The sequence below is a fragment of the Opisthocomus hoazin genome, chromosome 3 (assembly GCF_030867145.1).
Source record: "Opisthocomus hoazin isolate bOpiHoa1 chromosome 3, bOpiHoa1.hap1, whole genome shotgun sequence".
In the NCBI taxonomy this organism is placed as follows: Eukaryota; Metazoa; Chordata; class Aves; order Opisthocomiformes; family Opisthocomidae; genus Opisthocomus; species Opisthocomus hoazin.
This window is the reverse complement of record NC_134416.1, coordinates 25,976,293-25,989,610: the sequence shown is the minus strand read 5'-3', so window position 1 is coordinate 25,989,610 and position 13,318 is coordinate 25,976,293. Positions and strand designations below refer to the sequence as shown.

At 35.8% G+C, this 13,318-nt stretch overlaps 1 protein-coding gene across 7 annotated transcripts in view; it reads left to right on the top strand.

Annotated features, from left to right (window-relative positions):
• VPS13B (vacuolar protein sorting 13 homolog B) overlaps positions 1-13,318 on the top strand; it is a 482,877-nt gene that overhangs the window by 285,522 nt on the left and 184,037 nt on the right. For all 7 annotated transcript variants that reach the window (XM_075415801.1, XM_075415802.1, XM_075415804.1 and 4 more), the window contains exon 30: positions 3,165-3,276. In XM_075415801.1, coding sequence (XP_075271916.1) covers positions 3,165-3,276 — 112 coding nt within the window. The remainder of the gene's footprint in view (positions 1-3,164; positions 3,277-13,318) is intronic.

Below are 13,318 nucleotides of genomic sequence, written 5' to 3'. Positions count from 1 at the left end.
TATTAAGCAGTTTCAAATCAGTTAGACTGAGTAACTTGTGCTCAGGGATCTTAGTCGTCTGAGGCTAATTTTTAACACACCTTGGAAGTGCAGGTTTTAGACAGCTGAAGGTATATCTAGTAAAATGAAAAGTTTCATGTTCAGATAAAATTAAGACAGGTAGTTTTATTGCTCTCCTTCAGAGAACATAAGGGAAAAAATCTATTACAGAAGTCAGTTAATAAGGAATTACATATCTGTTACACAATAATAAATATGGTTTGATGGAAAGTTAGTCTTGTTAAACACATCTGATTTCTATTCTTCATTATGGTTACAATTCTAAGTTGATAAATTGTTTGCGAAGATTTGATATGCTTGGACTTTTGTAAGGAGTTTGACATTGTGTCTCATGACAATCTAATTTAAATACATCCCCATACGATACCTGTGGAAATGTTAAATGAATTTAAAAATGGCTAACTAGAACTCTAAGGAAAAAAAAATAATTTTTCAGTTGGGAATAATAAGTGAAATTGGTATTTAATAATCTGAGAGTAAATATGAAACCATTGCTGATAGCATTAATATATGTTGCAAAGAATTTCCTGAGGAAAATAATGTTAAGGACTCTATAGGCCATGCATCTGGATCACTGTGCTTACATCATGGCTTGCAGAAACTGTACTAAATCTTCTGAAGCTAAAGTTGTGTCTCAATGAAAAAAATTATGTAGACTACATCCTCAGGACTGGAGAGACTATCCTGGAAAACTGGCTGAAAACAGCTTAAGGGTCACAGTGGACTTAGTGAAAAGAAATAAAGGCAGTAGCTGTGCTTCTGCATGTGGCAGATGATGGAACATCATGTCCAATTTGCTTTCTGTTATAAAAATGGCAATTGATAAAACTGGAGAGGGTGCTGAAAAGCACCACAAATGTTAATCAAGTGCTGGAGAAGAAGTCTTACAAGGAAGGATTGAAAGAGTCTAATGTGTTTAGCTCAGCAAAAAGAAGACAGAGATGAGCGGGTAAAACCAAGTGAGATTGTGAACGTTATTACACTTGGGTCTCTAAGTTTTTCCTATATTGTACTTGCATAGTATAGTGTAGACTTTCCCCCCCCCCTCCAATTTTAAAATATTTGTAATGACTGTGGTTACATTTACTACATTATTCCCATATTTTGAAAAGCTAATGGGGGAATTCATGGGTTAGTAAATAGAGATACGAATTCATCAACCAAAGTCATGACTCAGATTCCCACTCATTAGAAGCCAGCTGAAAATGTTAATGACTGTTCTTCTTTCTAAGATTGACTGAGTTCGTTGACCTACAGGAAGCTGCACACAAAAGAACCATGCCGAGTCTTGAAAAAAAAAAAAATCCTAAAATGCTTACATAATAGAGACTGTGATGAGTAGCCTGTGTTTATTTTGCTTTGCTAAGTGTCAGAGACAAATTAAAATTCTTAACTTAAGATATATTTTATCAAGAACCGCTTCTCGGAATAAGGCGTTTGCCAACTAATTAAGTTGCAGTTACATTCTGAAGTATGTTTAATACCTTTTTCTTATGTGAGTATGAGAAAAAATACCCCAACACATTAAGTGTATAATGGCAGGAATTCTAATACTTAGTACAATGCTTTACTCATTTTTTCATCTAAGTTGAAATTATGGTTTCTGTTTTAGTCGCAAATAGGATTTTGTTTTCAACTTAACTTTCCTACCTTAGTTCTGGCAACCAAACCATCTGTATATGGTTTTGCTCTGCTTTGGGGACTGATGTATTTGACTTTGCTTTTTTGGTAATGAGGTGGTTCTAAGTAAAACCCTTGTGATTTAGTTGTGTGTCAAAACTTGCGTAACCTCTCTGCTGCATATTTACTGTGGTATTCCCTACAATTGTTTCAAAATATCAGAGTAAAAGTTCTGTGGATTCTGTGATTTCTTACATCTGTTTAAAAATATATTTATGTATATATATAGCTGCAAAGCATGGTGTCTTATTCACCAAGATGTTAATTAGTCTGGAGAAGCCATTTTTTAAGCTCATAGATTTTGCTCATTCTTTCCACACCAAGCATTTTACTCTTCAGTAACATATTTAAAGTCTGTTCTGCTACTATCATTTTGTTTTCAGAACTCATATATGAAAGTCTTGCAAAATTTCCTTGGACGTGGGAGCAAGTGTGATATCATTCCATCCTTGTTATGTATCATGCTGGTGTTGAAGTGAACCCTTTCATTTCAGATGGTGAACTCTTTGAGCTTGCATCACATGTTCTCAGGAGCTTCCTAGTTACTGTGACGTCTCCTCAGCAGAAGCTTTTCCAAATGCTTTGTGTGTGTCCGTGTCTGCTGAGAAGGAGATGCAGTAGACTCAGTCTTTTCCTGTAGGGAAACTTCAGAGGGATTGTTTACTACAGGAAAGGTGGTACTACTTGGGGGGGGGGCAGAACAGAACTTTGGGTTTCTATCTAGTATGACCACTACTTTTAAAACTAGGAATTTATACATGTGGCTGAAATTTGAATATGATGGAGATGAAGTGAAAAGCAGCGATTTTTCTTCATGGAGTAATTTTGTTACTGATGTGGAATTCACTGTCCAGTACTACATGGTGTTCTTTGTGTATGTGTCAGGTTGCAGATTCTCTTGTTTCAGTCCTTGTGTTTGAACTTTTCCTGTGTGTTACAACCCATGTCAAATGCTACTAGGATGATTACATTCTAATATCCTGCAGTATTTTACATCTAAAGGACCTAGGCCCATGTTAAAAAGGGTGCATGATTCAGAGTGCTTTACGTGCTGATGTTTCAGCAGATAATTGTTGGAGAAACAGACAGATCACAAAGAAGTCTGTGGGATCAATATCATTTTGGACAAAAAAAAACAACATTGAAATAAAAAAGTATCAGAGAAAATGAGAAGTCACAGGCCAGGATTTAGTTGTGTGATAAAAGTCTGTGGGGAAATTAAATGACACAGTTTTGTCTTTTATGTATCACAACAATGCTGTTGATTTTATGGCTTTTTTTTGCATTAGTTGTTGCTCCTCAGCAGAACTGAATCCTTAGCATACATTCTTTTTAGATTTTTGTAAGAAGTAGTTTTTCAGTGTTTCTGCCATGTGCGTTTGACTTTTAATCAAACACATACTTTTCTCTTCTCCTAACTACAGCTAATCCAGCAATTAAAGAAGACACTTTGGTTCTCAAGATTGGATCTGTTTCCATGGCTCCTCAGGCTGACAACCCTCTTAGTAGAGCTGTGCTCAGAAAAGACATTTATCAGTAAGTGTTGGGGGAGGGGGTTGGGTTTTCGTATATGGTCTCAGAAAAATTAATTTTGGGTAAAGTTAATTGATCAATAAAATGGGTACGTGCAGCCTGTAAAAATACTTTTCACATGCAATCTTTTGATATTCAAAACCAGGTTTTTCTGATTTTCTTCACTTATGGGCTTTCAAATCCATTTAGACAAACCAAATTCTTCTGTGAAGTGCTGATGAATAACAGAATTTAAATGTCAAGTCATTGTGAAGCTTACGCTCACAGATGAGAACATTTTAAGAGGCTTTATTTTATTCAGCTACTACTAAGTTTACCTAAGAGAAAAGGGAATTTTTTGTGGCTACCAAATTGCTCAGTAGCCGTAGAGTGTGAAGGATATAGATCTTAATAATGTAAATGGTAAACATATATTCAAACTGTAGGTTTCTTGATGTCATGTAGATCAAAGCTGAAAGGAACACATACTTCTAAGGAGCTCTTTCTCAGTAAACAGATTTTCTGTGAAAATGTCATGCTCTGGATTGTGTCTCTTAAGTATGTGCAAACCACACTAATCATATATAGGCAGCAAAACTGGTGAACATATGTAATCAACATGATAAAAGTAATATATGATCCTTAGTAGAGTTGGCACTGTTGCCAGACATGAAAGTATGGTTGCAAATAATACCAAGTGAGAAAAGTCACAGAAATACAGATGAACAAGTGTCTTAGACTTCCCGTTGGTCTGTTTTTCAGATGTGGCAATATTTTTAACTACCTTGTAGTGCTCTTCAATAGAAATTACAAACATCAAAATCTTTTCCCAGCAGTAAAACATTTACTGCCTAGAAAATGACAGCAAGTTTTACATTTTGTTAAGCCTAGGATTTTTAGGAGACCATGAAATATCTCCAGTTTCTCTTCTCATCACTTAGAAGTTGTAAGAGAGTCTTTTTCTTCATGTTTCCATGTGGAAATATTTAAATTAGTGTTTTTGCTTGTATGTTTAGTTGTAGTAGAGTTATAGTTGTTGGATTTTTTTTTTTTTTTTAAATGTGCATTGTGTTTATTGTATTATGGAGCTTTCGTGGAAGACGTCTTACAGCCTGGCACCAGCAACGGCTTTGGATGGCAGGGCCTGATCCAACTCTCAGTATGCTCACAGATAAAAAGAAATCTTCCCGACATTTGTACAGGCTCTTTCTTCTTCTACCAAAGAAGATTCAAAGGAAATTCCCATCTGATACCTGCTTTGGGAGTTACAGAACCAAACGTAGGTTTCACTGTTCTTCTCACAGCAACCAGAATTTTATCAGAAAAATCCCCTGTCCTAAAGTGGAATCTGCAGGTTCCAGCTTCTGTAAGGTCGTTTCTGTCTCCTAGGGGAACTGTGCCATGTTCCGTGTGTGCACATTACAAATCAGTGAGTAAGCAACAGGAGGGATGAGTCTCATATCTTTGCATCTGTGCCTTTACCTGAAATGCAAAAATTCTGTGTTTTTCAAACCAGAAGTCACTCAATTGCTTAAATGTTCTGATGCCCTTTTGCATTATAGGTCTCTGGGTCTTACATACATACATGTTCTGGACTAGGTTTGTGCAGTATATATTTGGTTTTCATAGTTTTATACAGTGACAATATACTCCAGTCCTCGTTTTAGAAATCGAGACCCCAAATGGGTAAGGTAGAAGTAAGCACTGGGCCACAGACATCTCTCCTGTGACTGTTACTGGCTTCATAGTGACCCGTCTCACAACACCGTGCTTCCTGAGAAGTGTCTGCCATTTTCAGTGCTAACTGCTTCAGTGGCCATTCTTCTAATTTCTCAGCAGCTGTCAAATGACTCAGTCTTTGTTCCTTTAATCATCCAATTAGTGTTTTTAAAATACATCGAGGCAGAGTGTCAAGTTACTTTGCAGAGTTTTATGAGACAATATTGAAATTGGTAGTGGGTGGTCTTTTGGTTTGGGAAGAGGGTTACTATTTTGATCTGTTTAAGCAAGCTTCAACACTTTCAAGATTTACGAATTAGTATTTTTTCATTAAAAATATTAAGATTCAAGTTTGGAGTCAGAGTAGATGCGTTTTCTAATTGCATATTCTTTGATTCAGAACATACTGTAGTTACAGAAGCATGGTTGAAGACAGCCGTTCATTTTCTTACATGGCAGTCACTGCTGATAGACCAGTGGACTGTGAGCAGAGTTCATTTCACCATTTGCCAGTTTTTCTTTAGAAAATCCTAGAATACAAGGGTTTTTGTATTATTAGGGCAGGACACAGCCTATTCAAGGAAAAAAAAAGACCCAGTGGGATATTTTTAACACATGGGCCTGATGTTAGTATTTGTTTCTCCAAATATGAGATTTCTTAACTTACACATTATTTGCCCTTCTTAACCTGCCCATGGTGGATGGTACTAGATAGCAAAAACATGTAACTGGAGCGAATACAGAATGCTTAAAAATCAAGTAGTAAAATAAGCAAACCCACACAGTGTGTAATGTATGTATTTTGGTGAAAGATTTCTTAGTAAATATCAACAGAGGTACAAGTAGTACAATATCCAGCTTAAGAGACTCTAAAAAAAAAAATCACAGCAGCCTGTTGATTACTGAAGAATTAGCTGCTACAGCATTCTAGTAATCCCAGTGTGTAATCTTCTGTCTTTTTCCAACCTCTCCTCTCCTCTAATTTGCTGCTGCTGCGTTTAATAGAATAAGAGAAAATAAATCATTGTCTGAACCACCGTCTTTACAGTGTTTCTGGAGTGGGGATACAAACTTAATTTACGGTGTCACTTTGGTTTAAACAGTCTTCTGTTTGGGTCTGAACTACAACCACATGCAGTTAATGTCACTTTTGTAGTGTTTCATGAGAAAAAAAGAGGTTTTGCTTCTCATTTAGAAACTGTTCTTTTACAAAAGGCTGAGAAACTTTGTCATGGCTGACGGCTGAAAAGAATTTCCAAATATCTTTTGAATTTGTCCCATAAATTCATACATGAAAAACTGAATGTGCTCATATGTCATTAACAGAATGCCAGTGTGTGAGAGGCAAATGTGGTATGGCTGCAGGTTGTACTAAATAAACCAGGCCACTTCTGGCCTGTAAGCTGAAGTGACTCCATCTATGTCTTAGGAAAAATAGCCTACTTGCTTAACTTGGAGAGAGAATGAAATTGAAAATGGAATATTGGAAAAATAATGTGCCCCAAAAGTTTAGGCATAAATATTTTTTCAGGTGATTATTGGAAGTTGGAATGAAATGTATTGACATAGTACCTTCAGTTTTATTATGTCATACAAAAATCAATCTAAAAATAACTGTTTCCTCCAGTAGAAAATGGACTAGTTTAGTTTAGACTATTAATACATGTAGTATTAGATGCATATACCAATATAGTTAATATAGGGCTCCTGAAAGAAGTGCAGTGACACATTTCTAGCTGGTCACACTAAGAGACAATTTCTCCTTCTCATTTTTTTTTTCCCTACTAAATCCTAGGAGTTGGTTTCTTTGTTTCAATGATTTCTCATGAATTTCTGATTCTTAAACGCCAGCTAAGGTGTGTTTGTCTTCAATAATGAAGACCAGAATTGTACATTCCCATCAAGAAACTGCCAGTTCTGTGGAGCAGAACTCTTGTAGATACCACAAGGCCTTGGGATGTGGCTAGGGAGAAGAAGAAAGGAGATTTTGGGTGAGTATGCAAGTGAGGCAGCTGCCTAGCCTGGCTAAAGAGAGGGAAGAGCAGTTAATTGAAACTGTGAAGGAGTGAGATAGTCTGAATAAATCAAGTTTCTGCTAAGCCGCGAAGGAGAGAACCACGTTTTTGTGGGTTTTAATTACCTGATCATATTTAATTTGGGATTGGGGGGGCTGCTGCTTGCAGATGACTCAGCAGGCTGCAGAAAAACAAGATGACGTGGTCATTTCTTGGCTTGTCTGATCATGATGTGTGTGTGTTAGAACTTTTGAAGTCGCCAAACAAATGGTCAACTACATTTGACAAAACAGAGAAAAGTGTAGCAGTTTTGGGGAGGAAGAGTGCTAAGGTAGGGAAATCATGTTAACGCCCTGATGGACTCAAAGTCAGCCAGTTATTTGATATCAGAGAAATTACATTGGAGGGAAATTTTATAAATGCTGTAACTACAGGGAAAAAAAAAAACCACAAGCATCTCTGGAGGCAAAAAATTGCATTTCTCCATCCTGGGCTTGCTCTTGTTTGGCTGTCTGGTGTCTTGTAAGATAAAAATTCCAACTGTAAGTTTTTTTTCCTGAAGTTCTTCATAAAACTCTCGTCTATGGATTCTTTGGTACCTAACATCGATGTTATGCTTCTGCTACAGTGTTAGTGTAATGAAATCAAGAACTTAACTGTATGCCCCCTACAGAGAGACTTTTAGCAGTTGGGGTGTTTGTAGCAATGCTTTATCGGCTTTGGAGGACATCAGTTAAATTTTCTTATTACCAGTAAGCACTTCTCTAAAAACTTAAATATACATTTTTATATGGAGAGTGCTAAAAGCAATTATGTGGCTGATTCTGTTACAAAAATCCAAGGGAAGCATAGAATCATGGAATAATTTCAGTTGGAAAGGACTTCTCTATTTCATCTACTCCAGCCTCTTACTCAAAGCAATTCAGATCAAGTTGTTCAAGTCTTTCTCCAGATAACTAACCTAGCAGATTATTTAGATCTGTTTGATAATCACTTGTCAAAAAAACAGACTTTTGATGGATATAAAGCAATTCTGAGGGCACCAGGCCAGAAGATCCTTTTCCATGCATGGAGATGGCTGCAGCAAACAGAGTAGCATCTCCTGGTGTAGCTCGAAAAGCCACATTTCATTCTTTGTGCGCCTTCATATGTTTTCCCTTTGTCATTTCCTTAGTGCTTTCCCTTTTATTAAAAGTTATTAAAAGTGGTTAATGTGGAGTATCGGCATGAATAAATTATAATGCTTTAAAGAAGTGGAACTAATCAGATGTGTGTGTAGTCATCTTAAGCAGTTTTCTGCCCAGTTAGATCATGTTCTGTGAGACAATTTTGTCACCTTTTGAGATGACAACAGTATTTTCCTGTGTATACAAACAGTGCTTAGTGCGATTAAGCTGAGCATAGTTGGAATCCTTGAGCACTTGTAGTCGGTGGAAACATGACATAAAAAGGACCGAATTAAAAAAAGAAGCATGCATGTTGGGGCATTAGAACACTGAATAGCACTAGTGCTACGCTGCCAGCAGAACTGGACAGTGTCAATAGGAAAATGGCTTAGAGAACTTCATCACAAGACCCAGCAATTCTGTTTCTCTGATTGAAAAATAAGAGGAAATAGATGCGTGGCTCTGCTTAAATACGAAGCAGCACAGAGTTGAAATTGAGACGATATTTAGTTCTACTTCTGTACTGGGATAAGGGCCCTGCTATACCAGATACAGTGCAAATTGCCTGCTCAATTGTATAGATAATTGCCAGTCATCCCGAACATAGTTGTTTTTAGCAAACTCTGATGTGAAACATCAGTAAAGAGGATTTTAGGGAGTATCCGTGAGCAGATAGAGTAAAATCATGTTGAGGTAAAATATTGTTAAAACAAAAATGAAATGGCTGACAAAGAGCACAGAGAATACAGACTGTTTGGAGGCTGTTGTGGAAAGGCCTTCCTTATAAAGTCCAGAATAAATATTATTGAACAATGAAGTTCTGGAAGTTTAGGTGAACAGAATCACAAGCTTTTCTCAGCTTAGCCAATAAAGAATCTAATTGTTGTCCATGCTCTGGATTCATCATTTTTGAGATCCTAGGATTTCATTCATGTCATACATCAAAGCTTAATAGTCCAGGTCTGAATGTTCCATGGTCATTTTCATGTGTAGATCTTTCACAGATCAAAGCATAAAGCTGTCCATAGACTGTTTTCAATTTGTGGATGTAAATGGAAATTCTTTAAACACCAGCACTCCCCCCAAAAAATCCCCCAAACATGTAAAGACTTTAATCATAAAAAGGTAGCTGTAAATTAGTTCGTATTTTTTCTTTTAAATTTTCATCAATACAAGGTTTTTTTGTTATAAATGTGTCTAATCTTCTCTGTTTTTCATTGCTGTAGCTTACTGTTTTGCGCTGTTTTTTAACTCTCAAACATTTAAAATAACAAAACATTATGTTGTTTTTCTTGTAAAATATCTGCTATTTATCTTTCCTTCAAGGAGCTTTATCTAGAACATGCTTGTAATAATCATGTAATGCCCATAATTGGTTAACAAAAATCCTTCAGTTTAAAAATAGGGAGTAATAAACAATTTTGTGTGTCTGTGCTGATAGTGCTGGAGTGAGGGGAAGGAAAGAATGATGGAAGGAGTTTATGCAAGAAGCACATACATAGCTAGCAGTCTGTGTGGAAATCTGTTTTTTCTTTCAAATGTGGTTTGGAAAATCAAATGCTTTGCAAAACTTTTCAACAGCACCCACATCTATAAGCATCTTCTCTTGAGAAATATTGTTTTGTTCAGTGTTAAATTACTGTGGGACATATTTATATTCAGAAAACTATACCTTTAAATGATTGTTACAAAAAAGTCTGGATTTTGTACAACTGTAGTATGAGCAAAAAGGTTAGTTCTTTGTTTTCCTTTTCAAACTGATTAACAGTTAAAAAAAAATCTTTTTTGCGTAGAAGTTTAGCATTCAGATAACTGTTTCCCATATTAGACACCTAATATGAATATTTCCTTATAAGAGTTGATTATTTTATAATGTTTCTAATGGAACTTTCTTTTTTTGCATACTTTATTGAAGCTTATTTGGTAGGCAAACAAGGAGTTAGCTAATGCTGACCTGAGTTTCTTTATTTTTCTTTGAATAAAGGCAACAAAGATTATCAGTGAAAAAAATGTATGTATACACAGTTTTTGATGGAAATGTGAGCAGCTTATTAAAATGTGCATATGTTACCATAGGGAATTAGAAAAAGTAAAAGGTACAGTGCATCATAAAAACTCTATTGCAGTTTTTCTTTAATTTCAAAATATTTAAAACTGCAGAGGTAATGTTATGTAGGAAAATAACTTTTAGGAAAAAAAAAACATCATAGTATTTCAAGAAATATTTATTTTTTTGCATAGAAGTTGCGAAACGGATTACACTACCGTCATTTTCAGTTCTTCTCTTCCTGTGTTTAGGCAAAAAAACATTGTAATAGTGAATATTTTAAACTTATTCCTTTAATTTATTTTCTAATTTTTCAGATTTCAGACCAGGATGTTTTTATTCCGCAACATACGTTTTTTTAATTCTTTTAACAAGACTCTCTCTACATTTAATTTGGAAATGCAGGTTTTTTGGTGTGGTTTGTTTTGTTTGTGGTTTTTTTTTTTTTTAATTTAATAATCTTTAGCTTTATTGTTTTTGAATTGGGGTTTAAATCAAAATATTCAAGTTAAATAGTAAGTTCTAAATATTGTCCTTTACTCTTGTACTTGAATTTATGCTTTTTTTAGTAGAAGAATCCTAGGAAAGTCATCTTTAATTTCTGTAAGAAACCTATACCTCTCTCTGGAATAGGGTTTGGAAGTAAAGTCTTTTCCTGCTTTACATTTCTCTCTTCTATCTTTAGTAGAGAGGCAAAAAAGAAAAAAGTCTACTTAGACCTTTCGCCCAGTAAAATATTTGTATATATGGATAGCATTACATGGAAACACCACTTCTAATTAACATTGGCGTGTTTGAGGCTATCGCAGCAGTTATTAATTTAAAAGACTCAGTGGAAACTAATTGTAAAATAACAGCTGGAACTGCCCATTTAGTTTCAGAAATGTAGCTTGTTAATTATCTAATACCAAAAGCTATTCAAAGCTAAATTTGTATTTGGAATTCAACTTTAAAAATGTTCAGCTTTAACTAGCAATGTTATTTTTACTTGAAATTTCTTTAATTGTGAGTTTTACTGCAATCTGCAATAATACATAACTAATTTGCCAAAATACATGTATTTAAAATACATTTACTTATAATGTAATAGTCAAAATAAATATCATAAAAAGAAAAGCATTTCTGCAACTTTATTTTACTCTTTAATTCACCAGTTTAATCACTGTGTGCTCAAAACACATACCCAATTTATATTTTGTCTTTAACTTAGTAGCGCTGAATTTTTTTGCCCGATTCTTAGAATATTTTTTTAGCTTCTGTGTGCAGTTCCTCATAGAAAGCAAATTGAAGTATGCTTTATAGAAACATTCCTATCAAAGTGCACTGCCATTATTGTGTCATTTAAGCATCCATTTGTTGTTAATCAGGGCAGCTCTTTTGGAAACCATATTAAATATGTCAGGAAAAAAACCCATCAAGTAAATGTCAATAAGGAATGAATTCAAAAAAATAACCAATTCATTCAAGCAGAGCAAAGGTGAAATCTGTAGAACTGTTACAGTCTCCTAGTAACTCTCAAACAATGTGTATTTAAAAAAAAATACTAAAAATAGCATCTTTCCTCAATAATTTTGTTTCGAGAACTTAGTATGCATTCTATCTGCAAAGTTCTTCCTTCCTTTCAGTTGGGTGCACTGCTTCTGACTTGGCTGAGAGACTTGCACAAATGTGTTCTTCACCCTAGCAGCATCCCAGCCCTTCGTGAGGAGGAGAGGAGAGGAGGAATGAAATTAATTTTATGAGAATTCACAGAGATGAGTTGATATGTGCCCAATAGTCCTGCTCTAGAGGCAGGCAGAGATTTCAAAGAGCATCTTCATAGATCCCTCAAATTCCTTCGAGTTTGACCTGGGAGATCATGGGAACTTGCTCACGTGTTTAGGAGGGACTCATGGTGGGGCACAGCAAGGAGAAGCGCTCTGAGCTTGGGCACCGTGTGGAGGCACCCATTCTGTAGCAGTGCAGGGCAATGCAGTGGTCTCCCCTGGCCTCATGTACCAGTTCCAGATCAGCGCCTGGCTAGCGATGACTGGCTTGCCCACACACTTCAGCAGGCAGAGATGATAACAACCTCATGCTTCGTGTTCAAGCCTTGTTGTTTTGGCTGTTGGCCTCGCTCTAGTCCATTTGCTAAGCGGTGAAGGAGTTGTGGTAGAGTGAAGATCTCAGTGCTTAGGGCAACTCCATTTGCTTTTCCTGGTAAAGCTTTTGAGTTTACAGTGTGGTTATGATTGTTTCATTATTCAGGTATAGCTCATTCTCACCAACACCTGTGTGTGATTTAGAACCAAACTGGGAATAGGTTTTCAGACTCCCTTTAAACTGGCCTGTGGGTCCAGGTCGTGAAATTCCCAGGTCAGACAGTGTAGCTGTGAACTTCAGAGACAGACATGAGGGAAGCATCTCTTCAAAAAAGGAGTCTACAAAGTGTTGAATACCATATTTTGTATAATTTATTGTGGCATGTACTCCATTTCTTTGACTATTTAATCAAGATGCCATCATTGAATAGCTTAATACAGCTTAAGAGTAAATACCAGCTGTAAAGTAAAACTTTCACAAGGGCATTGCTTTCTCTGTTGTTTCAGTGCGCTACACTTTGTTCTATAAAAAGGTTTCTCAGCTGTGGGTGATCTTAACTACCGTATGTTCTGCAAAGGCAAGGCTAAGTTGAAGATAACACGGCAGCCTGAACTCCGAGTTACCTTGGTCTTCTGATGTTTCTTGCTGCCTCAAACACTGTTTTAACAGAGTTAATTACTGTGTGCTATATGGTGTATATATCAAGCTTGACATGTGAAGTTCATACAACATCAGTTTTGAAATCTGTAATATGTTTATGGTGACTGAGTGGAGGAGAGATTAGGATTTCCTTTGCTTGTACTGGTTTGAGGTGCTGTTTAACATAGTTTTCCATTTCCCTTTTTCCAAAAACCTGCAGTTCTGCTGTGATGAAGCCTATTATAGTGAAGCTAATAGAAATAAAATCAAACAAATAAAAAAAAAAATTGTTTTAATTTTGGTTAGTTCTAATCCTTTTAAACTTTTCATTGTATTCTATTATCATCTTATGTACTGAAATGCTCAATATTTTGAACTACTTGCCTTGATATTTCCTA